General features: G+C 41.3%; 2 protein-coding genes across 3 annotated transcripts in view; one reads left to right on the forward strand and one right to left on the reverse strand.

Moving 5' to 3' along the window:
- The window catches only part of DENND2B (DENN domain containing 2B), a 178,042-nt gene extending 169,179 nt beyond the window's left edge, over positions 1-8,863 (reverse strand). The window contains exon 1 of one of the 2 annotated variants that reach the window (XM_060767217.2): positions 8,641-8,863. The gene's annotated coding sequence lies outside the window, so the exon portion shown is untranslated. The remainder of the gene's footprint in view (positions 1-8,640) is intronic. The other variant, XM_060767234.2, reaches the window with a different exon arrangement.
- An 11,208-nt stretch (positions 8,864-20,071) lies between these two features.
- On the forward strand, positions 20,072-27,018 carry AKIP1 (A-kinase interacting protein 1). The gene is made up of 6 exons (XM_060767206.2): positions 20,072-20,273; positions 23,092-23,236; positions 24,738-24,821; positions 25,143-25,256; positions 25,923-26,012; positions 26,634-27,018. Exons 2-6 carry the CDS (start codon positions 23,102-23,104, stop codon positions 26,760-26,762), a joined length of 552 nt encoding a protein of 183 aa, XP_060623189.1. The 5' UTR covers positions 20,072-20,273; positions 23,092-23,101; the 3' UTR covers positions 26,763-27,018.
- Positions 27,019-27,970: the final 952 nt, after the last annotated feature.

The following is a 27,970-nucleotide window of genomic DNA, read 5'->3' on the forward strand; positions in this document are numbered from 1 at the left end:
AACCTTTGGCTCCTAGTCAGTCCTCCTCAGCATGATGTCATAACATTACATTGTATTCTTACTTCCATTATGGCAATAGTTTCCAAATTTATATCCAATCAAATTATCATATGCACACATTAAAAATATATGCAAACTATACTAACATTATCATCATCATCATCATCATCACCTCACCTTTCTCCCCTTGGGGACTCATGGTAACTAAACCATCCACACTAAACAAGTTTAAAAAGTGCAATACAAAAGTTAAAAAACAATTAAATAGTAGCAGTGTGGTAAAAACAGGATTAAAATACAATAAATACACTAAAATTGTCTTTAAAACTTATACCCCCCCCCCCCCACAACATATGCAAATAGCATACACTTTATGGCTTCTTTTAGTGAAACAATGCATATGTGGCCTCACTAAGGGAAGCTGTGTTGTAAACACTAATAAAAGGAAACATCATGTTTCATGTTCTGGTGGTATTCCAGAAATGAAGTATGACTCTATATGAGGGGCAAGCTAAATTTGTATAAACTGAGGTCAGCTCTAAGATATTTTCTAAGCAAACAAAAAGTACAGAGAGAAGCAGGAGCAATTAAATCTCTTAATAAGTAGGGAGAATTTAGAGTCAGGAGATGACAGTCACTAATCTCAGTGAGCGACACAAAGTAGGGAGCTGTCACATCTTCTTGGGATCCATTAATTTTGGATTCCAATAGGAGCACATCAGCTCTGAGATCAGACCTCCTATCCTAGGAAACCTGTGCTCAAGTCGGGCTCCCAATGACATTGGACTTCCAGGAATTAATTCTTCACCATCAGCCACATTGGCTGCAGCTTCTGGGAGTCCAACACTGTCACTGGTTCAGAACCAATATTTCAGATTGATCTAGCCATGGCTGATGGCTGGTATCACATATTTTCCATCAATCAGAATCCTTTTATGCCTGATGTCTTAATCAGTGCTCTTAAACACAATGAAACCAATGCTTTCCCCCTCCACCAAAAAACCTAAGCAAGCAATGGGCAACTGCAGTGGAATTATGGAGACCTGTGTGAATATGCATGGCACTGTCCAAGGTGTATAACATATTCTAGTCATGGAACAAATATAATCCACAGAATTCACCTCTCTCGATCTTACATAATTCCATTTATTTTGCTGCATGACTCATGTAGGATTTGTAAAGTCATACTGAGACTCAAACCAAACTTGATGTTTGTCACATCCTGAAGTGAGCATGCTTTAATCAATCATATTTATTTTATTTGTTTGTTAGTTTGTTGTTTAACCCCCACCATGGCATGCACTTTTTAAGGGATAGGTCCCTAATTAATATTAGGGCCTGGAACCAGTTTTCCCATGAAAAACTCTCCCTCCTGGCTACTTGTTGTGCTTTAAAATATTGTTTAGTAAATAATGCTATCAACAGACATAGTAAATAACAAAGAAGCAAAATGAACATGACTCCAAATTCTAATCAAACACCTAGAAGAAACTGAAAGACAGCAAGGAAGATTTGCATTATTTACATCACCATCTCCCAATGTCTTAAAATATGACTGTCACAATCTCTTCCCAACAGCAACTTGCTCTCCAACATGTCCCAGATGAAAACCAGGAGATGTATGGCCAGACCACAAAATCTCTGAAGATGCCTGCCATAGATGCAGGTGAAATATCAGGAGAGAATGTTTCTGGAACATGGCCATAGAGCCTGAAAAACTTAAAACAACCCAGTGATTCCAGCCATGAAAGCCTTCGACAATACATTGCACCTCAGAAGTGTCATCAAAATAGCAATTGATGCATAAATCCAATTATTAGTTCCAACCAAAGTGACATGTTGAAGCAAGGGGAAGTTGGTAGATGTATATAAAGGGAAAGGTTGCCCCTTGACATTAAATCTAGTAGAGTCCAACTCTGAGAGGTGGTGCTCATCTCCATTTCTAAGCTGAAGAGCTGACGTTGTCCATATACATCTCCTAGGTCATGTGACTGGCATGACTGCATGGAGCGCCGTTACCTTCCCACCAAAGCGGTATCTATTGATCTCACATTTGCATGTTTTCAAACTGCTAGGTTGGCAGAAACTGGGGCTAACAACGGGAGCTCACCCTGTCTCACAGATTCGAACAACTGACCTTCCCATTAGCAAGTTCTGCCACTGCCGCCCCTTGTACATGTATGTATATACATACATGTATGTACATTCCATATATTTGATGGTTCTCTACCCTAACACTTGGATACAAGTGTTTTCAGAATTACATAATTGAAAGTATACCCCATGAAACACTATAAGGTTTACCATTGACTGAGTAGCATACATAAGATTACTCTGTAAGAATGTGAGCATTTTTATGAAGCATGTTAATAAAAGGAGGAGTGGGATAGTTGGAGAGAGAGCGGGGCAGTTGAATATAGCTTAACATGGGGAAATATAAAACACTTGGGGAAATGGGTATTAAATACTTTACAATACTTCCAAGAAGTGAAAGAGAGTTAATTGACTGTCCTTTCATTTCCCAAACAAGAACAGAGGACACACTTTTCTTTATCAACCAAAAAAGAAAGACAGAGAGCTCCTCAAGGAGAGTGCACACCCCCACCCCTAATCTGTTGCTATAAAACGGTGTCTCTGTGCAACAGTTTCCACTGCTAGATCAGGAGACAGAATTCATGGAGCCTGGGATTTTGGTGGGAGGCAAGAATTAGAAAGTTACATTTTTGTTATGAATCTAATAGGATTAGATATTAGATATTAATTTAGGTCATTCACACTAGTATGATTCTAATGGGTTTAAATATTAGATACTAATGTAGGTCACTCAGCCTTGATTGCTTTTAGCTTGTTTCAGTTTGCAATCCAAAATCATGTACCTGAAAATGAATCCTTTCGAAGTTAATGGGACTTAACATTCAAAAACTAAGTACACATTTGTAAGACTGAACTATACGATTGCCTTGTTTATTCAGACCCCAAAAAGGGAAAGCGAACTTCCATCCCAATTTTGAAGAACTGCCAGCTTCCATTGCACTTCCCCTTTGGCCAGATTCCCTATAATTGATAGACACCAAGTTCAACAACATCTGGAGCACCAACTAGTTCAAAGGGATTCTCAGAATTCCACTTTAACCCACACCTTCTATTCCAATTTTGTTATTATGGTCACACAAACTGAAAAGCAGAGTAGAGTCATCAATAGGCTTCTGAAGCACCCTGCACAAAAGTGCAGCTTTCTTTACCTTTCCTTAATACAGGGCTAACACTAAGAATTAGTGTAGCAGATGGAGGAGTCCCCAAATGAAATGCGTTTGGAATGCTGTCAGTTCAAATTTCAGCTCAGGTATAAACCTGCTAAATGGTCTTAAGGAAGCCCCCAGTTAACCACATAGGGCTAGAACCAAGATCTGGTCGTTGTTTAATGTTGGTTTGAGCTCTCAAAGAAAATAACATTTCTCCTAACAGTTTTCATTACCATAACCCTTGGTTAGGGACCAAGCTGTGACACAGCTAGTTAGTAGCCAGCTATATTAAATCACTACTGACCGAGAGGCCAGCCTGGGTCAGAGTGAGCTCCCGACCATTAGTAGTCTAGCTTGCTGTTGACCTATGCAGCCCAAAAGACAGTTGGATCTGTCAGGTAGGAAATTTAGGTACCGCTTTATGTGGAGAGGCTAATGTAACTAATTTACGACACCATAAAACCTTCCAGCAGTGTGCATAAGAATGAGGAAGTACTCCATCAAGGACTCAGTGTTACAAGTGGACGGTGAAGCGGCAGCTCTCCCTGTGGCCGGAATCAAGCATACCCTCACAAAGCCGGAAAGCTGAAATGTTAAATTGTCTGCGTGTCTGTCTATATATGTTGTATGTCTAATGGCACTGAATGTTTGCAATGTATATCTGCATTGTAATCCACCCTGAGTCCCCTGAGGGGTGGGGTGAGAAGGGCAGAATATAAATACTGTAAATAAATAAATAAACTTTCTTGCAGGGTTTGTCCCTCAATGACTAGAGTAAAAGGGGGTAAATGTATGACCATCCAACTGGTGGACTGCAGAGATCATCTTTCACCAATGGTTTTTGGTGGATAGAGCTGATGGGTGTTATAAACCAGTAATCCTGGAAATGTCAGAAGGAGCCCACGGTTGCTGGTCTAAAGAAGGAGGGATGGGAAAAGTAGACAGAATGAATTAAAAAGATACAATGAATCCTTCCATAGAACTATACCAATGCCATCATTGCACTCTGTTCTTCCAAACATTGTATTTATATTTAGGACACAAACTGACATATTGAAATATCTGAAAGGGTTTTGAAGGAACTGCAACAGTTTGTAATTACCCAATGGTTTGGGGTAGGTTGGATACTTCTTGGACAAGATGAGGCAAGCCCTTGGTCACATACCCAACTTGGGCCACGATTTCTGATGTTTCCCATCGAGTGAACTGCTGAAGATGCTCCCTCAACAATTTAACTAAATCTATTATGGGATCAGGAGGTTAGGGTGGGGGAGTTTCCCTTCTTTTCAGCTCCAGATGGCTGCTTCCAACAGAGATACCAGATGATACCAGATTTGCGGTGTAGAGTGTAGCTCTGTGTATGTTTCAATGGGTTTAATAGAGTTCTTTCTTTCCTAGAGCTCCATTAAGTGTTTGTATATGAGTGTGTTGCCTGAGGATAAAGCCAAGGTTTCCCATAACAGTCCTTCACGGAAACAGATAAGGAAGTAGGTAAGTCTGCAGAAGGACCTGACATCATTTTTGAGGCATCCAAGTGGGTGTCACAGAGACAACCTACTTAGGTGTGCCCCAAAAAGCAGGAGTGGATCTTGTTAGAAAGCAGTAGATTTTGGGCCAACATTAAGAGAAATTTAGGGCCTTCCAGACAGGCCTTATATCCTAGGATCTGATCCCAGGTTTTCTGTTTATCCCAGATTATCTGGCTGTGCAGAATCTTATATTCTAGTTTAAAGCAGAAAACCTGGGATCAGGTCCTGGGATATAGGGCCTGTCTGGGAGGGCCCTCAAACCCCTTCCATACTGCCATATAATCCAGATTATCCAAGCAGATAATCCACATCTGCTTTGAACTGGAGAGCAATACCTTACCCACCCCCAATTTAAAAGAGTGATGAGGTCTCATTTCTGGTAAACTATGTAGTCTTCATTAAAAGAAATAGAGCCACCTGTTACGGATGCTCCTGTTTTGGAGTTTTGGGATGCAGATGGTTTATAACGGCCACTCCAACTCAACCTTTCTATTGCCCTATGTATGATTATGGAACTGGCGTCCTGATTACACAAAGAGAAAGACTGCAATGCAAGTCCAAAATTCATTTCTGTCCAGTTCTTTGCCTTCAATTGTTATGACAAGAGTCCTTACCTTCTAATTAGCGCCAACTTTAAGGTGCATAACACTATGTAACCCAATTTTTGTTCCTGGGTTATAAATGTTATGTCTTAATTGGTTCTATCATAAAAACATAGAAAAAGTTTATTAAACTGCAAAAAAAATTGTTTTTGAGGTCTCACAAAAGGTATAAAATTGCAGCCAGAAAAATGAAGTTTCTATGCAGGTCTATAAACATTATCATATCACACGTCTCAAGCAGAATTCAGCAAAATCTCTAATACCAAACAAAGGGCAGGCCAAGAATTTTGGAGATATGGATAGGAAACAAAAGATTGACTTTCACTTGAATATTCAATTAGCATTACCTACCAGGATATGGATGTACTAACCATTGTGCCATTTTGCTGACTTGCCCTGCCTGTAATAATTCCTTATTTCATGGCAGAGGATGGGGGAATCAATTTAATGATCCATTTAAAAGTACACTATGACTCCCATACCCATGGGACCGTTACCTGTGGCATCATTTACTCACATTCAACCAAATGTGTCCTCTCTAAGCATTTTCTAGGTCCTCCAAAATGATCATAGTATTATTGGGCCAGAAGTTATTAAGGACTGTTTACACAAACTGAAAGGCAGAGTAAAGGCATCAGTAGACTTCTGAAACACTCTGAACACATATCTACATGGAACCTATTCCATACAGATCCTGTTATTGTAACATATTGCATCTTATCTACATATCATTTTACTCTGCTGGCACCTGCATTATGCCCTGAGGTGTGGAGTAGCCAAACTTAAGTTTTGTGTCAATGTCACACTGAATCAAACTGCTAGCCCAATTAGAGAAGACCTGTATCTATCTGCCTGTTGACTCACAATTCAGCAACTGATTCAATGATTCTAGTTAGACATACATAACCAATAGGATTCTGAGGTTATGTATATATGTTCCATCTTTCTATATATTCCATTCACTAAATATATATTATGAATCTAAACCAGGCATGGCAAACTTGGGCCATCCCTTCAGGTGTTTTGGACTCCCACAATTCCTAACACCCTCAGGCCCCAGCTTAAGCAGCTGAGGGGGGAAATGAACAGGCCTGAGGCTGTTAGGAATTGTGGGAGTTGAAGTGCAAAACACCTGGAGAGACCAAGTTTGCCCATGCCTGATCTAAACGATACTGGAAAGAAGAAGTGGTTTTGTAAGTTGTGTTTAAAACTAAATAAGACAATGCTTTTTAAGGCTCATTAAAGTATCTTGCTCAGGCATTTCAACTGCTGATTAAGTAATAACTAATGAGTTCTGATACTACTAAGGTATATACAGTGGGCCCTGGGGTTTGGTTCCAGGACCCCTGTGGATACCAAAATCTGTGGATGATTAAGTCTCATTATATACAATGGTGTGATAAATTTATGTCTTTTATATAAAATGGAAACATTAAGGTTTGCTTCCTGAATGTGAAGACCTCACAACCTCTGAGAAAGCCTGCCATAGAGGCAGACAAAACATCAGGAGGCAATGTTTTTGGAACATGGCCATACAGCCCGGAAAACTCACAACAACCCAGTGATTCCAGCCATAAAAGCCTTTGACAACACATTGAATGTTTTAAAAAGTATTTTCAAGCCATGGTTGAATCTGTAGATACAGAATTTGTGTATACAGAGAGCCAATTGTATCTTAATGCTTTCCTAATTCATATATATGTTTAATAACAAATACACTATATAGATAGAGATATAAGGTTTTCCCCTGACATTAAGTCCAGTCGTGTCCAACTCTGGAGGTTGGTGCTCATCTCCATTTCTAAGTCAAAGAGCTGGCATTGTCCGTAGACACCTCCAAGATCATGACTGCATGGAACACCATTATCTTCCTGCCAGAGCGGTACCTATTGATCTACTCATATTTTCATGTTTTCAAACTGCTAGGTTGGCAGAAGCTGGGGCTAACAGAGGGAGCTTGTGCCGCTCCCCAGATTTGAGCCTGTGACCTTTCGGTAAGCAAGTTCAGCAGCTCAGTAGTTTAATCCACTGTGCCACTGGGGGGCTCCTATATATCTATAGATATAGATATATAGTGCATCTGTAATTAAACAGCAAAGCAACAGCATTTGTAGCTTTGTCCTGGCTCCAAGAAGGCTAGCCAAAATATTTTGCTTTTGATATATATTTTAAGTTTATTAACAAACAAAGAGAGAGTGAGAGAAAACCAAAGGAATCTGGCTAGAATTTTTGTACATGTATAAAAGAGATTTCCTTCCCAAACATTTAATGGTGGGAAACAGTGGGCAAAGCCTAGGGAGCAAAATTGTCCCGCAGCGCCACCTACCCGCCTCTTGCGGTACTGCAGCGCGGCCGAGAGACGGCGAGAGGGGCGCCGGGAAAGAAAGGCTGCGCTCCCGCCTCGTCCCAAAGTGGCTCTCAAACCCCGCCGAGGAAAGGCGGCTGGCGAACCGGACAAACACAAGACCCTCGGCACCCAACACACGTCAAGACATGAAGACTGCCTATTTGCCTGCCTGAAAAGTCAATCCATCTCTCCAATCCTCCGCGGATCTCCTTCCCCTCCAAAAGGAGGGAAGGCAGCCCATTGAAATGAGCCAAGCTCGCTGGCTTCCTTCCTCTTGTCGGGATGCATGTAGTCACCAAGTTTGACAGCAAAGGCTCAAGGCGGGGGGATCCCGAGATGCATAGTTTCGCGAGGTCTTTCCCTTTCTGCGCCAAAGAGTGAGACCCTCCCTCTCATGAGCCATAGCAGATCGAAGCGGGGCCAAAGTGCATTCATGGACCCGAAGGAAGCCCTCCCTCCCTTCTCTTTCTCCATCCTTCCTTCCTTCCTTCCTTCCTTCCTTCTCTCTCTCTCACTTTCTCTTCCCTTCTTTCCTTATCTCTCTCCTTCCTTCCTTCCTTCCTTCTCTCTCTCTCTGTCCTTCCTTCTCTCTCTCCTTCTCTCTCCTTCCTTCTTTCTTTCCTTCTCTCTTTCTCCTTCCTTCTCCCTCTTTCCTTCCTTCCTTCCTTCCCTTTCTTTCTTTCCTTCCTTCCTTCCTTCTCTCTCTGTCCTTCCTTCTTTCTCTCTCCTTCCTTCCTTCTCTCTCTCCTTCCTTCCTTCCTTCCTTTCTTTCTGTCTTCTCTCTCCTTCCTTCCTTCCTTCCTTCCTTCCTTCCTTCCTTCCTTCCTTCCTTCCTTCCTTCCAAGGGAGACCCCTCCCCCCGCTTTCTCTCTCTCTCTCTCTCTCTCCTTTCCCCGCTCCCTCCCCTCTCCCCCATTTACCTGCGCCGCCGAGGTGGAGTCCGCTGCTGCTGCTCCCTCGTCCTCCTGTTGCGCCGTCCCTCGCCCAGACGCGCCGGGGTTGAGTCTCTCTCCCTCCTTCCTTCCCTCCGTCCTCCGCTTCTGTCCGTCTGGGCGCCTCGGAGGAGAAGCGGGGGAGGGGGAGGCCGGAGAGAGAGAGAAAGAGAGAGAGACTGGGAAAGAGGCGAAGGCAGGAAGTGGCAGGGCGCACGGAGCCGGGGGGGGGGGAGGGAGGGATGGAGGGGCGGCCCTGCGCAAAGCCCGACCCAACAAAGAAACCCGAGAGACCCCCAAAAGACGTGGCTTTCGCCAAGGAAAGAAGGAGGGACCGCTAGACACCTCCCCCCCCGTACTCCCCGATCTCCCCAAGAAACACCCCCTCTCTGCGCGCGCCACTCACGCCTCCTCCTCCTCCATAGCCCCCCCCCCCCAAAAAAAAACCCAACTTCGCCCTCCAAAACGCGGGAAGGTTCTTGATCCTCTCCGGGCTGAATCTGCAAGACTATATACCATGCATGGGCAAACCTGGGCCCTCCAGGTGTTTTGGACTTCAACTCCCACCATTCCTCACAGCCTCAGGCTCTTTCCTTTGTGGCTGAAGGGGGAAAGGAAAAGGGAGTTGAAGTCTACCTGGAGGGCCCAACTTTGCCCATGGCTGATCCACACTGACCAGTTCGAAACCATAGTCCACATCTCTACATCTCTAACGGGATGTTACTGTTTTGTTGTTGTGAGCCTTCAAGCTCTTCCCAAGCAAAGGCAAGGAGAAGAGACTCTCCAATCTCTGTGCCTTCAAGTCCTTTCCAAGTTAAAGCAACCCTAAGAAGTTTTCTTGCCAAATCTTGTTCTGGGAGAGGTTTGCCATTGAGGCCAAGAGTGTGTGACTTGACAAAGGGGACAAGAAACAGACCTGGCCAAGTGAGAATCAACTTAGGGTCCTTGTGTTTGTTTTACACCAGTGGTTCCCATCCCAACCTTTTTTGATGAAAGACCACTTGACCAGGGACCACGTTGACCAGGGATCACTTTGACCAGGGACCACTTTGACCAGGGACCACTTTGACCAGGGACCACTCTCCAACATTAGTACCAAAAGAGTTACAAATTGGTTTTTGGTCATCTTTAGATTCAGTTTGTGGTGCTGATTTGGAAAATTGCATTGGATAGACCACATCAGCTCTAGTTTCCGATACATAACATATGCCGTGGTCAGTGACACGAAAGGAATGACAGGTGGCATGGTAGGAATGGAAATAAAATAAATAAAATAAAGAGAAAGAAGGCTCATGGACCAGATTTTTGTCCTTGCAGCCCACTAGTGGTCTATGGCCCACAGGTTAAAAACCACTGTTTTACACAGAGCCCTGGAGGGAAAGCATGCCAATCCTATTCTTCAGGTTCCCCACCCAGTCCCTTTCTCAGGTAAGAGAAGACCCTCTTTTTCTCCATCTGGTTCAAATATTAGGCAAATGGGCTTCTTTCTATGCATTCATAGGAAACTCTGAAAGGAAGGTGTTGAACAGCCTTTCCTTATAGCTTGATGGCAACATTTTCTGGGGGCCCTTCCACACAGCCCTATATCCCAGAATATCAAGGCAGAAAATCCCACAATATCTGCTTTGAACTGAGTTATCTGAGTCCACACTCAGATAATGTGGGATTTTCTGCCTTGATATTCTGGGAGATAGGGCTGTGTGGAAGGGCCCTGGGATGCTGGGGACTATAGTTCAAGGCCCCTTTCACACAACTGAATAAAATCCCACATTATCTGCTTTGAACTGGAATATATGGCAGTATGGACTCAGATAACCGAGGTCAAAGCAGATATTGTGGGATTTTCTGCCTTCCTATTCAGGTTTATATGGCTATGTGGAAGGGCCCAAAAACAGCTGAAGGACACCAGTTTGGGAATGTCACCCCTATAATATCTAATCAGGCAGAATCAAGTGAGGGGGTGTCTTTGAACTTGTTTTAAGCATATCAGACCTGATTTTCCTTACTATCTTTCATATAGATACTGATTCTAATCATATGAACTGGTGCCAATTTGCCTGCCTGCTTGCACTCATATACTAACAAAGGATGAATCTACACTGTAGAATTAATGCAATGTGATACCCCTTTGACTGACCTGGCTCAATGCTATAGAATCAAGAGAGCTGTAGTTTGGTGAGGCACCTTGGCAGAAAAGGTGACAGTTCTTCCAAAGCTACAAGTCCTAGCAATTGAAGTGTCGGAGTGCTCTCTAGCTGTTCCTCCGCAACACGTGGTCCTTCAAGCATGTTGGACTACTGTTCTTCTCCTCCCAGGCACAGCCCAACACATCTGGAAAATCTGTGGCATTAGTACTTAAGAAATTTGTTGCTGAACACAAACATCCTGATCCTACATTAAACCAATTAACACATACATTGTGAGAAGAACCTGTTATCCTGAGTGAAGCCTGGGGTGATAGACAGGGAATTTACCAGGGTTGCCACTTCGCAATCTGTGCTCTAATCTCCCTTTGACCTCTCTTTGCTCCAGAATGGCTACTTTAAAGACAGTGGCAATGTGTTCTCTGCCTTTTTTTTCAACCTTGGCATTTTTGAGGTCATATTCATGCCTATTATTCAGCATAGCAATTGACCTTTTTGCCCCGCCAATGCTGAAACATCTCTTGGTCAGATTGCAGTGTGGCCAAAAGACATGGCAGGACAATAAAAAAAAGCAAAGTCAGGGATATTAAGACTACTCGTTGCTTTTAAAAATGTGAAAATGGGGGGATTTCGGTGTTCTCACAAGATTCAGAGGTCAAAGCACAACAAACGCCTTAACTACAAGTGTCCCCTTCCAGCTATTCATTATCTAAGGACATGCCTTTTATATCAGCTTAAAGTTATCTCCTGTATGGCATTTTTATCAAAACAACAAGGACTGAAACCAAGATGCCGTTAGGATAACTATAGCTGAAATATTGCATAGACATTCCTGAGAGCAGGTCCCATTGGTCTTGATGGAATTCAGAATGCATCTATACTGTAGAATTAATGCAGTTTAACACCACTTTAACTGCAATGACTCAATGCTATGCAATCACAAGAACTGTAGTTTTATAAGGTAACAGCACTCCTTTCTGCCAAAGGAGTGCTGTTACCTCACCAAACTACAGCTCCAAGGTTTCCACAACACTGAGTCATAACTTTTAAAGTGGTGTTGAGCTGCATTCATTCTACAGTATAGATGCACCCCTAGTTTTGAGTAGAACTGTGTGCTATCTGTGCCTAATGCAAAGGGATCTTGCAGCACCTTTGTAATTGAGGGAAAGAAGTTGTAGCATAAGCATTTGTATGAAAGCTTATGCTACAATTTCTTTCTCTCAGGACCCTTCCACACAGCTATATAACCCCAGAATATTAAGTCAGAAAATCCCACAATATCTGCTTTGAACTGCGTTATCTGAATCCACACTGTCATTTATTCCACTTCAAAGCATAAAATGTGGGGTTTTATTTAGTTATGTGGAAGAGACCACAGACTCAAAAGAATGAAAAGATCCCTTTACATACTGATATTCCAAGCTAACATGACTGTGTCTTTGAATTGTACCCCGTAAGCATCTAAAACAGTGGTTCTCAACCTTCCTAATGACCCTTTAATAAAGTTCCTCATGTTGTGGAAATTATAATCATAAAATTATTTTCATTGCTACTTCATAATAGTAATTTTGCTACTATTATGAATTGCAATGTAAATATCCAATATGAAGGATGTTTTTTCATTCACTGGACCAAATTTGGCACAAATATCCAATATGCCCAAATTTGAATACTGGTGGAGGGGGGGGGTTGATTTTGTCATTTGGGAGTTGTAGTTGCTGGGATTTATAGTTCACCTACCATCAAAAAACATTCTGAACTCCACCAACAATAGAATTGAACCAAAGGGCTTCCTCCTTTTTCCTATGAGAGATTAAGGCAACTAATCTTTTAAAAACTATATATAGGCTTGTAATATGGTTTTTTAAAAGCTAATACAGTGCAGGCAGTGCATCAACTGACATTCTTGTAGATGTGAACCAATGGTGAAGTGCTTAGGATATTGGACTGGCAGATAGGAAATCCAGAATAATGTTCCCACGGAGGCAAAATATCTTCTCAGAGTGACCTTGACTCAGTCACTCTCAAGACTGACCTCCCTTAGAGAGTTATTATGAGAATATAGAAGTCTCAGCCTTGAGAGAAAGAGAGGAAAGAAACAAACTAAAAAGTAATTTAAAAATAATAGAATCATAGAATAATTGTAGGTACCAAATACGTAACCATTATCCATTGCTGGCTGTTTCCATACATGTTCTAAAATAGCCTGCCATCAGCTGGTGCCTGAAGCAAGGGTGTGAATTAGACTGAATGTATCCATTTGCATTTTTAAAATCCAAGAATGTTTACAAGCACATGTTTAATCTCACAAGGGACCTGGTTGCATTTCTTGTTGAAAATGGCTGCAACTTAAATATATTTAGCAACATTTCCTACTCTGATCAGTAGTTCTTGGTGTATCCCAGCAGAAGGAAAGCTAGAGCACACTTCTGCATTAATATATATATATGGACCCTTCCCTCCCTCCCTTCCTTCTTCTAGCTTTTCCTAGAAACAAGGTCCAAACAAAATCAGACTCAGCTACGTAGTTGGAACATATGACCAGCATCGAAAGTTTCACAAATCACACTGAAATTATTCAATTGTTTGAACTACTTCTCAAGATTTAGAATGCAAAAAAAAAAACACAAAAGATTACTATGGGAGGCATAGTAGACAAATTTAATATAAAAATGTATGATATGATATCATGATATTCAGCCTTTCCTGAGCCAATGCCCTCTAGCTGTGTCACACTATTTGTTTGACTTATGGGGGGAAGGGAAATTGGCAAATCTACCCATTCGTACCTCTTATGTACTGCAACAATGAGCCCTTCTACACAGCCATATAACCCAGAGTATCAAGGCAGATAATCCACATTATAGCTGTCTGGTAACCACTTATAACTTGGAGCCAAAAAGAATGTAACAATCAGCAACTCAGGCCCCTTTCACGCTGCTCCTACATCCCAGTATCTGATTCCAGATTATCTGCTTTAAACTGGATTATATGAGTCCCCACTGCCAGATAACCTGGGATAAACAGATAATTTGGGATCAGATCATGGGATATAGCGGCAGTGTGGAAGGGGCCTCAGGTGTGAATGCAGGCTTTCTCAAGCCTACACTAATGGATTAGGAAACACATGTTTGCAGCATCATGGAAGTAGCAGCAAGTTTCCATGAAAAGATAATCTTTTGTTTTTTCAGGTTAATCATAGGTACAACCTATTTCATGCTTAGGGCATCACTTAAAAGCTGAAATGATACCAATACTTGCTTTAGACTGCAAATACAGTAGGACCTCTGTGAAAGTGGAAAACTTGCTAATTAAAAAAACACCTTTTTTCTTACTTGAAATAATACTGTTCTAGGAATCTCTAGATTTTCCAGGGCAATGTAATGGTTTCTCAGACATTGACCATGGAGTTGTGCTGGAGACCATGATAATTTAATCTATGAATAATCAAATCCGAAAAAGTCAAACCAGCAAATATTAATGGTCTACTGCACCGGGGAGGGACAAAGTGACAGCATTTTCTCCCTTAAAACCCAATGAAAAAAATATGACATGCATCTGAGAAACATGCATCAAACAGGGTATCTTAATATTTGTTTTTAATACCAAAAATTATAGAAACACTTCTTACACAAAGAAATAAAAATGAATTAAGGGAGGACTTTCTGCTGCAATCTGTCAGGCCTAATCTATCCATAAAGATTAGCCTTTAAATATCTCCAGTTCTCTTTACTTATTCAACTGCTTGCAGTGTAAGAATTTTTAAAGTGAGGTCTCATTCCTAATATCAGTTTTTCCAGTCAGAATCCAGTTTCAACAAATCTTGTGCTTTGCAGAATTAAGAGTCTTGGCTGGTCATATTTTCCCCCTCCCAGCAAGACAGGAAATTACTGTTTATTATAGAATAAATCTCTGGCAAACAGCTGGCAGCTGCACCAGTGAAGAAACTGGGGAGCAATGATAATAAAATGTGAACAAAAAGTGGGTCATATTCTGTGCTTGCTAGGAAGATTATAAATTATTCTACCCAAGACTCCAGGCTGTCTGGTTGTCTGTGTAGTTTCAGTTGATTGGAAATAATCATAACAGCAGAAATAACAAGACATTTTCATCCATTTTCTATTTCTCATCAGTAATCTAGTATTGCCCCCAATTTAAGAGGGAAGCTTTGATCTACTTGACCCAGAAAAGACTTTATTTTGGCACTGAGGTCACAGCAAAATAACAGAGGACTTGAATCTGTCAAACTCAGATATGAGGTCGAGAGATCAATAATAAATTCTGTTCAAGTCAACTTGGAAACTATTGACTTTATCACCTCACCCACTCTGTCACTACAGTTGTGTTACCATAGATAGTGGATACATATGTTGAGCACTTTTGGTATTGCAACTCTCTCTTCAATGGTGCAATTGCACTGCTTTGCAATTCTATGGTCCTGTGATCATACCTTTGCACACCACTGTAACCTCGTCTTCCTGCACTACCGTAGTTCCTTTATTTTTATCATTATTTTAATATTTAGCACAATTATACAAGGCCAGCATTAAAAACACAAAGGGCAAAGTTAAAAATAGATAGTAAGGTAAAGGTTTTCCCCTGACATTAAGTCTAGTCATGCCCGACTCTGGGGGGTGGTGTCATTTAAACCAGAAAAGAACTGTGGGTGGATTAATGAGGTACCTTGAGTTAGTAATCTGATGAATGAATGCTAATAACTGAATCAGGAGAATGGAGGCGCTCCTAAGTACTTGTACTTGACCATTAAAGTTATGACATTCAACCTGTTTCACGGGGATGAGGATCACAAGGCCTTCTAAATACTATTGACTACAACTCCCATCCTTACTGTCCATAGGTCATACTGGGTGAAGTTGATAGGAGCATAGCTTCCATACTGCTGATATGCTATATAATGTCGCACTATGTAGTAGACTAAAACTCCATCATACAGTCAGGTATTGCTCCACAGGACCCTTCCAGACAGGCCCTATATCCCAAGATCCGATCCCAGGTATTCTGCTTTAAACTGGGTTATATAAGTCTTCACTACCAGATAATTAGGGATAAACAGAAAACCTGGGATCAGATCCTGGAATATATGGCCTGTCTGGAAGGGCTCTCAGACCTATATTCCCAGGTGGTATAGTCAGCCAAGACCATGTTTCTCCAGCTTTTTCTTCCAGCTATACCACTTCCCAAAAACAGAGTCAGGAATCATGAAGCCATTCAGATTATTTGAAACTGCAAAGCCAAGTAGCTTTAGCCACTGTAGCCAGTGGGAATGAATACTGGAAGTTATCATCCAACAGCATCAGAAGGACTACATGCTTCCTACCTCTGGAAAAAAGAGTTGCAGATATTGTAAAAGACTCCTATTTTTGTAGGAGATAAGTATAGTGTTTTCATCATTTTGGATCTGATTGTAGCAACTACTGGAGGGCCCTTTCTTTGATTTCCCATCAGTAAAGGGAAAGGCATTGTGGGAAGATATTGGAGAGGGTCTTCTCTGTGGTGGCACTCCAGTTGTGGGATTCTCTACCCTTTGAGGCCTAATTGGTGCCAATGTTAGGATCATCAAGTAAAAACCCTGAGTTTTATTAAAAGTAATTGATTTAATCTAGACTCCACGTGTCCAATGCACAGAGTTTCAAAACTGTTTTAACCTTTTAAAACTGTTTCAATTTTAATGTGTTGAGGATGTTTTTAGTCTATTTAAATTATTTTTATTTATTTTGTAAATTGTTAGCTTTGATTTTAATTATGCACCTGAGATCTTTTGATATAGGGTGAGATAGTAATATTTAAATTATATATATATAGAGAGAGAGAGAGAGAGATAAACAGATAGATAGATAGATAGATAGATATTTCATGAGCAACTTGAGAAACTGCAAGTCACTTCTGGTGTGAGAGAATTGGCCATCTGCAAAGACGTTGCCCAGGGGACGCCCTTCCTTGTGGGAGACTTCTCTCATGTCCCCGCATGGGGAGCTGGACCTGATGGAGGGAGCTCACCCCAGATTCAAACCTCCGACCTGTCAGTCTTCAGTTCTGCCGGCGCAAGGGTTTAGCCCATTGTGCCACCAGGGGCTCCTTATAGATTTATATATTTAAATGCAGCCTATCAAAACTAGACTACCAATACTCATAAGAAATATATGTCATAGTAGAATCTGCTATTTTCACATAGGATTAATTTTGGATCTAAAGGAAAATCCGCAACGTTGGTGGATTTTCCATGGCATCTGCTAATTTAGAGAGATAACTCTTTCTTCAAATACAATTCCCTTTATAGTAGCCAAAAAGGAATTCCTTGGACTGTGAAGAGCATTTCTGCTCCATCTTGCAAGAACTTGCCTTTATGTACAATAATCCACACTGTCAGCAAGTCTTTCCCTGGGTCATTTTGAAACTGCTGACTGTGTACCACAATGAACCGAGGCACATCTTTGTCTGGCATTGCTTTTTAAACGAAACAGGCTAACTCGTATTCTGGGCTGCTTAAGACTGTGCGACCTAAGCAAACAAGGCTGCTTTGTTGGAGGGTGAAAGCATGACAGTATTACTAAAGGAAAACTTCCCTTCCATGGCAAATCCAGGTGGGTGAATGTTGATGAGTCTGAAGTGAAATGTGCAGCTCAAAGATTTTTTAAAAATGATGTGACCACTACATACTGGAGAATTAATATAGCACAGGCATGGACAAACTTGGGCCATCTGGGTATTTTGGACTTCAACTCCCACAATTCCTAACCGCCTCAGGCCCTTTATTAAGTGGCTGGGGGGGGGGGCAGGAAGGAAAAGGCCTTAGGCTATTAGGAATTGTGGGAGTTGAAGTCCAAAACACCCAGATGGCCCAAGTGTGCCCATTCCTGATCTACACTGTAGAATAAATGCAGTTTGATACCACTTTAACTGCCAAGGTTCAATGCTATGACTCATGGGAATTGTAGTTTGGCATCCGCACTATTTAGCAGAGAAAGCTACAGTCCTTCTAAAATCACAACTCCTATGATCCTATAACATCAACAGTTAAAGTGGCATGAAACTGCATTGATTTCATTAAATTTATTTATTTATTTATTTACTATATTTGTATACCGCTCTTCTCAGCTCTCAGGGCGACTCAAAGCAGTTAACAAAGCAAGTACAATACTTAAACATGATAAAAAAAACAGTTAAAAACAAGTTAAAAGAATAAGATTATAACAATCAATAAACATCATAACATCTCATCTCTGAGACTATTCAATTTTGGCTATATCATGAGAAGTTATAGCTCACTAGTAGGAGGGAGAAATAATGCTTGGTACGATGGAAATCTGTAGGAAAAGAGGAAGACCGGGGAACCGGGCTGTAGCACAGCTGGTTAATCACCAGCTGCAATAGATCACTGCCGGCCAGAAGGTGACAGGTTCAAAGCCTGGGTCAGATTGAGCACTTGACTGTTAAGCCTAGCTTACTGTCCACCTAAGCAGTTTGAAAACAGCAGAGCTCTGAGTAGAGAAATTAGGGACTGCTTAAAGTGAGGAGTTATTTTACAACACCATAAAAAATGCCAGTGGTCAAAGAGCAAGGAGGAAATGCGATCAAAAGGACTTGGCATCATAGTGAATGAAGCGACAGCTCCCCCTGTGGTGGGAATTGAGCATAACCTCCAGGCACCAAAGTGGAAATGCCAAAAATACCTCTGTCTCTCTCGAAAATGACATTGAATGTTTGCTGTGTATGTGTGCATTGTGATCCGTCCTGAGTCCCCTTCGAGGTGAAAAGGGCAGAATATAAATACTGTGAATAAATAAATAAATACATACATACATACATAAGACAACATCTCAGACGGAAAGACTATCCCAGGACCCTTTTACAGGATGACTTTGGATGTCCCTCATTTTTATTGTATTTTAAAATTGGTTGTATTGTTTTAATCTTCTGCTGTAAACTGCTCCAAGCCAAATTGGGAGTGGCGGTATACAAATCAAATAAATAAATAAAATAAATAAGGTTGCCACAAGTCAAAATCCACTTGTCTGTGCTTAACAACAAGCTGACTTGTTGATAGACATAAGTGGTAGATAAAGGTGGAATGGGCAATGATAAGAACACTAAGAAAATAATATTTGATATGTATTCTGAAATGGTGATGGATTGTGATATTATTCTACCCGTGTCAGCAATAAAAAAACATATATTAAAAAAAAACAGGCTGACTAGGAAACCCAGCTGAAAGAAGAAATGAAGGCTTGTCTTGATGTTTCGCTTGAAGCCTTTGCCGAGTAACTTGATCAGCATAAAGTGACTCAAAAGTAACTTCAGTAGCACTTTGGTCTTAGAAAGCAGTCAGAAATGCCACAGATATTGCCACTTCTAAAGAAGGAAGATGGTTGGTTAGTCTGAGAACAGCAACCTTCCATGGCAATTTCCCAACTTTTACTCCAGTTTGGTGCAATAAAATGATACAATTTGTGTCCTGTTTGTTGCTACATGATACTTCCCACTCTGCTTAAGAAAGTATCAAGTAGTTGCCAGACCACAGAAGGTAGATATACAATCCTGAGTAACATCCAAGGGGGAAAGCCATGAATCACATTATTATTATTATTATTATTATTATTATTATTATTATTATTATTTAACTTATCAATACTATAAATCAGGCCTGAGCAAACTTGGGCCCTCCAGGTGTTTTGGACTTCAACTCCCACTTAACTCCCGCTTAAGCGGCTGAGGGGGTAAAGGAAAGGGCCTGAGGCTGTGAGGAATGGTGAGAGTTGAAGTCCAAAATACCTGGAGGGCTCAAGTTCGCCCATGCATGAGCAACTCAATCATTTGCATACTCAATCATTTGCATATGATTTCTGATTGGCCAGACTCAACATTCTAACATTCTTAAGCAGCTGAGGGGGAAAAGGAAGGGAACTGAGGCTGTGAGGAATGGTGGGAGTTGGAGTCCAAAACACCCAGAGGGCCCAAGTTTGCTCAGGCCTTCTATAAATCCATAGCATAGAGCCAGGGCAGTTCAAGTGGCGTCAAAACTTCATTAATTCCGCAATGCAGATACAACTTCTATGTGCTCCCCCATTACAAGCCTCCTTGATTCAAATTCCTCCTCTCTCAAAGTTAGTCTCGCTGAGTTCCACCGGACCTCAATCAGCGACCAATTGAATTGCCGCCTCCAGCAAAGCAGCTTCCGAGAGGAAGAAGGCGGGGCCACGAGCAGCGCCTATTGTGACGCAATAAGCCGCTGTTCCAAGAAGCGCACTGCTCCCACCCACCCCCCCCCCCCCGACACGGCTCACGCGGAAACCGCGCTCGTGCCTTCACAGCTGCAGCGACAACCAATGGTAGTGACGTCAGCAGCGTTGCTTTCGGCCATTGGCGCTTCCTGGGGGAAAGATGGGCTCATAAGGCGGCGCTGAGCGGCGGCTCTTTCCTTCTGACGGCTGGCCTCTATCTACGCGGGTTGGATTGACGGTGAGTTCCTCAGGCGGCCAGCAGGGGGAGCCCGGACTTCTAGAATGGGAGCGAAGTCGCGCGGAAAGTGTTTGTTTACAGTAAAGACTCAACTAAACATTTGAAGAGGCTGTTGTGTCCCACGGATCAGGCGCGCCTTTTGCGACATACAAATAGGGAGAGGTTCTATGTGTTGTCGAAGGCTTTCATCGCCGGAATCGCTGGGGTGCTGTATGGCTATGTTCCAGAAGCATTCTCTCCTGACGTTTCGCCCACATCTATGGAAGGCATTCTCAGACGTTGTTATGTCTGTTGGAAGCTAGGAAAATTCGGTGGAATGTCCAGGGTGGGAGAAAGAAATCTTGTCTGTTTGAGGCAAGTGTGAATGTTGCAATCGGCCACTTTGATTAGTATTTAGTGACCTTGCAGCTTTGAAGCTTGGCTGCTTCCTGCCTGGGGGACTCCTTTGTTTGAAGGTGTTAGCTGGCCCTGATTGTTTCATGCATTTACTATGTCTGTTTCACGTTACCAGTACTAAAATACTGTAAAATCAGGACTCTTGTGCTGGCAGGACTGAAGGCTGACAAGTCAGAGGTTTGAATCCGGGGAGAGTGCAGATGAGCTCCCTCTGTCAGTTCCAGCTCCTCATGCGGAGACATGAGAAAAGCCTCCCACAAGGATGGTAAAACATCAGGGCGTCCCCTGGGCACCGTCATTGCAGATGGCCAATACTCTCACACCAGAAGCGACTTGCAGTTTCTGAAGTCACTCCTGACACAGAAAAAAAAACTCCCCACAGATCCATGCAAATGAGTGACCTTGTGCCAGAGATGCATAATCAGGTTGCCCAAATTCAGAGGGCTGTTTATATTGGTAAATGTGACAACTAGTAATGGATATCTGAAGCAAAGTAATCAGGTTGGCAGGGCAGAAGCTGAACAACAACCAGTCCTATACTCATTGATACACAACCCCAGGATGTAGCAGAGCAAGATATACTCTCGGTTCTCTGTGTGAAAATGTATAAAAGTAGCTCATTGGAAGAAAGGTGTGGCATAAATGTATCAAATAAATAAATGGCCAGTGTCTGCCAAGAGACTACCTAGAGAATAAATCCACTTAAAATCTGGTTTCAGCCTCCTGCAGAATTCTGAGGTTTGTAGTTTAGGGAGGAGCTTTTAACAGGCTCACTAAACGGCAAACCCCAGAATTCTGCAGGAGGCTGAAACCGGATTTTAAGTGGATTTAAGAGCATCTGACTGTTCGAAAGCATGTACTTATATTCTGGCCTAAGTTGTGCAGGTGCTTGATTTGCTGAAGAAACAAGAATACAATTAGACATTTTGTTAGAGTCCCCTTGCGGAGGTAAGGCAGCCTATAAGTAAAGTATTATTATTTGTGAATGCCAACTAAGCAATTTCAAATGTTCATAGCAAAAATCTAGTTTATTTCAACTTTTGCATGAACCCATTTTAGACTAGTAGGTTGTCTGAAGATTCAAAACTAGCAATCAAAGTTGCTTCCTATGGAAATCTGCCATGGAAAGGAGCCATAAGGTTATGATCAAAAGAAAACCCAATTAGTCCAATAGGAATTGCTCTCATGTGAATAGGATTTCAGCCTGAGGCAAGTATTTCATAAAAAGTCCTAATAAAACCTCTTTAAAAACTTGGACTTTAATTCATGTGATGTCCCATTACCTGTGCAATTTCAATCTTTTATTAAAACCTTCCTCTAGTAGCCTTGTAACATGTAAACAGATGCTATTGCTCTGGATTCCCACAACATTTCTGCAATATAGACCAGGTCATTCCAATGCTTCCCATTACAATTCGTATGTGAAAGTGAACTCAGCTGTGCTGCTTGTTAAATTAGATCTTGACTTTAAAGGGCACAGTGGCAACAGACTGTTGTGTTATATCATTACTGCAAAATGTGAAGTATGGTAATAAAGTTGTGTATTGAATGTGCATTTCTACATTCTTGAATTATATAGAGCCAAACAGCAATCAGCTAACCTTTGTGTGTGTGTGTGTTTTTTTTAAAGGAAAATGAAATCCTCTAAACCAGCAGCTTCATATTTTAAAGTGACAACGCTGTCGTAACTGTGGGAATACAACAGAGTGGCTTCTGTTATGTTGGGGTTTTTGGGGGGTTTTTTCAGATCAGGAGTGACTTGGGAAACTGTAAGTCGTTCTGGTGTGAAAATTGGCCGTCTGCAAGGACGTTGCCCAGGGGATGCATGGATGTGTTACCATCTTTTGGGAGGTTTCTCTCATGTCCCTCCATGAGAAGCTGGAGCTGAGAGATGGGGGCTCACCCGCTCCCTGGATTCGAACCACCAACCTTTTGGTCAGCAGTCCTGCCGGCATAAGGGTTTAACTCATTGCGCCACTGGGATTCCTGTGATGCTTAATGCATTTGCTTGGGCTATCAACCAATTACATCAGCAAGTCACTGAGTGAGCCATGACACAAGTGCCTCCATACCAAGGGATTTTTTCACCTCACTTGAATGTGTAGCTGTCAGCAAAGCCTTGTGGACTCTTCTTAAAGGAAACGGCTTCCAATTTTTTTTGGGGGGGGGGGTGCTATCTTTAGTACCTTTTCTTGAAAATGAGACTTGGGAAGTATCCCGAGTTCAATCTGTATGAACAGGATTGTACCAAACATGTGGGAGAAGCAACTCTTGGCAAATAATAAAAATTCATTAGAGATGAATAGACAATTTAATTCCATTTCCTTTCTTGTCTTCTTCATCCTTTCTCTTTTTTCCCTTTTGATGTTGTTTGTTGCAATCTGAGGAAGAGTACTGTTTACTGTTATTGTTTTTATATCAGGTTGGAAAAAATGACATCCCATTCCTTAAATGTAAACTATCGCATGCAACGCACAGCAACGCTTGCACAGGAAGTTCTGGAACGGGCAAAATCAAGAAAATTGAACTGGCCAATTCCTGGTCAGCTCCAAAGGAGGACCTTCAGGGTAAGGGTTTTAAAAAGAAAAGCCTTGAGATACTATGTTTGGGGCCAAGATCATTATGTTGCAAAAAACAGCCTCATGGAAAGCAATAGTAGCAGTTCTCCCTCAAAATTACATGGTGTTTTTCTAGTATGTGACCTCAGAGTAAATCTGGGTAAAGATGGGTATTAAATGATAATGGAAGCAGTGAGTGCATATAGTGAGCTTCTTCCATTAAAGACTGGATGCATCATGCTGTTTGTTGTCTTTGCACCTGGATGCAAGAGGACCAATATGCCCAAATAGGCTGTGAGAAGCAGTGTTGCTTTGTGTAGCTGCTTTTATTGGGCAGGAGAGTGGTATGCTTTTCAGTAGTTCTGTCTTAGTCATCCAAGGCCAATTTGATGTTTACCATCTTATATGGTACCAAGACAGGAAAGGATGATGGGATAATAATGTTGGGATTAAAGGTATGGGGAACCTTTTGAGACCCATCTAACTTATTTTAGGAGGCTTTTGGGGCAATATAAGATTTCACTGGCTATATGAGATGGTCTGAGAAAATGAGACTGTCATTGATAACTCTTGTCTTGTTTTCTAATTTTTAAAGTAAAAGATATGAATTTAGTGAAAGATAATTGTTCCTAAGAAGCCTCTCTTGCAGTGAGTTGTGTGTTGAACATGCTGTTAAGCCATCACACAATGTGGAAGACAACTCTTCAGGAGCTCTTAGACATTTGTTTTTTTTTTTTTATTAGCTAGTACAGTGGTTTGCAACCTGTGGGTCCCCATGTCAGGTTTTACAATGTATTGTAATGTAATAAACTGAGTCATGCACTGCTAATAGGCTTCTGTTGGGAATGCTGAGTCATACATTGCTTGTATATGGGGAATCATTTGGGGAATGTGTTCTGGCCTACTCCAGGTGATTGTGAATGATCCAATCCTGGGTTTGAGTTGAGTCAGTTAGTTGGTCAGAGACTGCTATGTGTAAATGAATTGTATATAAGGAAACCATGTACAGTGTATATTTCTCCTTGTGTCGTGATGTTGTTTGTCGAAGGCTATATGTAATTAAAGAACCTGTCTGCTAGGACAAGATATGGCTGCGTGCTGTGGTGAGTCTGTAATATCATCTAGACTGGGGGAAAGACAATGGTAAAACTGACAATGGCCGGGCATGTGCTCAAGTGTTTGTAAAAGGTTCCAGCGTGGCTGCAGGCTGTGGGAGCAGTTGACTGAAAAGAGCTGTGCAGGAAGAAGCTACTGGAAAGCTCTGAAGTTGTGCAACTGATCTGCTGCTGAACTGTGAAGTTAATCTCAACACCCCAAGTGTTCACCAACTGTTGGGATTTCTGGGAGTTGAAGGCCAAACCATCTGGGGACCCACAGGCTGATAACCACTGAGCTAGTATGAGGCAATTGTGTATAACCATCTCTGCTTCTGTAAGATAACATACTGCCCTTTTGTCTGTGTTGTGCCATGCTTTCCATAGTGACCAAAAATTTTGTTTCATGACAACAGGAAGGAGATGGTGAAGATACATGTCTTGCTGCAGCCTTTGCTTCAGTTGCTGAACATATGGGCCGTATCTCTGCAGAATGTGAGGTAAAATGGGGTCTTGATGTGGGAACAATACCAGCTTTGAAGGGACAGATCTGTATAAAAGCTGAATGGATTGCTTCAGGGTTTGGAAGAAACTGATGTCCAGGGGGAGCTTCCACTGAAAGAAGTAACGTTTGCCAGTTCTTCCTTTGCAAACCTCCCATCAAATTTCAGAAATGTTTCCATCCATGTAAGAAAAAATGGTCACATCTTTGTAGAACAGACTCCATTCCATAGAGACAATGCCATAGGTTTAAATGAAGCTCTCTTTTTAAATGTACTTCTACCTCTTTGTTAATCATACTCTTCTTCATTTCTCCTCAGAACTACTACTGCTGTGTGCCTCCACTTCAGTTTAAGGAGTGTGAAGTTGCCCATATTTTCAGATACCACAGCAGGCAAGCTTCTGAAAATCTGCTGAAAGCATTTGAAAATGAAGTAAGTGTGCATATGTTTGTCTTTTGTTAACAGAACCTTCTCTGAAAGGGCTTGTTGCATTGCCCTGTTAAGCTGATCTCCTTTCTACCACTCTTAAGAAATATGTGTTTTGCTATACTGCCTGATGAATGTATTTTGTGGAATAGGGTCACCTTGTATAGCACATTTAAAGTTCAGATTAAAACCTGAAGCAGATTTACCACTTCCTCTGAGAGAGAACCATCAGATGTTACTGTTTAGGCATGCCGTAGTTTGTGATATGTAAATTAATTCCTTGGGAAACCATGAGATTTACGGTTATGGTTTGAATGTGGCCTTTAGACAGGTAAGAGATTGATTTTGTCTAGCACACTGCAATTTTGTAGGATTCATCACAAGGAATCTTGATCACTAACTCTTATTGCAACCTCGATGGAGTGCATCCATTAATTATCAGGATCTGACCATTTTTGAGCAGGATAATAACAGTGACCAACATTATCCCTCTGTAGCATTTGGCTTAACAGCTATGGTTATATAGAGATATGTTATTAGTATTTCAGGTCATACATCTTGATCCCATTCTTAATGTCTGTCAGCATTGATTTGGATTCAGTATGTTTTTTCCCTAAATGCTGACAGACGTAACCTACTTACCTCTAGCTTTTGAATTCCATTTCTCTGTAGGAAAGTAAACATGGTCCAATAGTGGAAGAACCTGGATGTCCAGATACAGAATCATCTGCATTAGTTCCAGCTAAGACCTCTGACATAAAAGCAAGTATAAGTTTGCTTTGATGGCTGAAAGCTTCTGTGACTCCTTTCCCTGTGCATTGCATCTAGGGTGTCATTCTTTCAGTAAAACAGACATAATCTCTTTCTTCTGAGACCACTCCAGTGAACTGGAAAACATTTTAGAACAATTATGGGGTGCAAGGAGAGGAAAACTAAGTCCTACCCTGTATGGGATAAGGCCTGGTGAAACACATACAATTTCCTAAGAAACTAAAACAGTTGCTCATTTATATGAAGACCTGAAATATATGGAGAAACTGGGAGAAAAGGTGTATTGAGGACTCTACAAATATACTTACTATAAATTATCCATCTGAAGTCCAGCAAGCTCCTACAATTATTCCCCAGTTATTGCTCATACATGCAGTACCTTCTTGGCAATAATTTTCTCCTGTTATACGTATGTAAAGGTAAAGTCCAGTTGTGTCTGACTCTGGGGTGTATACTTACATTTTTTAGAATGCTATTTTGTGCTCACATATATCTATGCTATCATTTTGAAAAAAAAACTCACCAAGTAATGGCTTTCCTAACAGTTAAAATAGTTTTACTAGTGTTGACCTTTTCTTTGTAAATATCTTGACCTCCAAGTTTTACATGCAGGATATCTATGTTGAAGTTTCTCCTGGCACCTACAGAGTCAGCGCATCTTTGCATGAAGACACAAACAAACAAACACATCTGCTGAAGATTAAGCCAGGAGAAAGTGTAAATTTGACTTTTGATTTCTAATCAAGGTAACAAATGATAGATATGTCAGCATCTGACAGTGTGTTTTAATATAATCTCCTCACTCTTGTTAAAATATTATATATTCAGACATGAGCATTTTATTGTGCTTTTATTCCTTCTGTATATTATTGTTTATATCATGCTGTTTTTCTGTCTGTATTATTTAAAACATGTTTGCCTTAACTTGAATCATGTGGGTGTCCTTTCACTTGTATGCTATGCAATAAATATAAAGCTGTTTCTTTTCAATACTTAACACTGCAGTTTGTCTTACAAATTTCCTAAAACAACAGTATATACTGTTGAAGTGAAATGAAATGGAGTAGAAAAGAAAGCTTCACTGTAGTGTATTATGGACAACAGGATGCACTATTTCCCCACAAGTGAAAAGAACTGGATTCATTTTCATGTGACTGTCGGATGACCCAGTTCTGTATTTCTCAGCATATTTATTTGGTTCTGTGGGGACCAGTTTTTTTCCTGTCTGATCTCATAAGTTCAGAAATTATTATGGCCCCTTCTAAAGGTAAAGGTTTCCCTTGAAATTAAGTCTAGTCGTGTCCAATTCTTGGGAGTGGTGCTCATCTCCATTTCTAAGCTGAAGAGTCAGCATTATCCATAAACACATCCAAGGACATATACCGCTATGACATGGAATGCTGTTACTTTCCCGCCAAGGCAGTACCTGTTGATCTACTCACATTTGCATGTTTTCAAACTGCTAGGTTGGCAGAAGCTGGGGCTAACAGTGGGAGCTCACCCCACTTCCTGTTTTGAACTGCCAATCTTTCTGTCAGCAAATTCAGCAGCTCAGCATTTTAACCCACCCCCTTCTACACTGCCATATATCCCAGGATCTGATCCCAGATTATCTGCTTTAAAGTGCATTATATGAGTCTCCACTGCCAAATAATCTGTGATAAGCAGATAATCTGGGATCAGATCCTGGGATATAGGTGCAGTGTGGAAGGGGCCTATGTGAAAAACTGCTTCAACTTTGGTTCCATTTGTTGTCTTCCATGAATACTACAGTGGTGCAATTAGAAACTTAAAAGCTTGCTGGAAAGCAATTCCATGGACAGACCCACATTCATACAGAAGTACCAGACACAGTCTTATTTAAGTGATTTATTGCGTTCTTGCAGATCTTCACTTAAACAAAATAAGTAGAATTGCTGTTTTAATACCTAAGATCAAGCACAAGTTTT

The sequence above is a fragment of the Anolis sagrei genome, chromosome 1, assembly GCF_037176765.1.
Source record: "Anolis sagrei isolate rAnoSag1 chromosome 1, rAnoSag1.mat, whole genome shotgun sequence".
Classification (NCBI taxonomy): Eukaryota; Metazoa; Chordata; class Lepidosauria; order Squamata; family Dactyloidae; genus Anolis; species Anolis sagrei.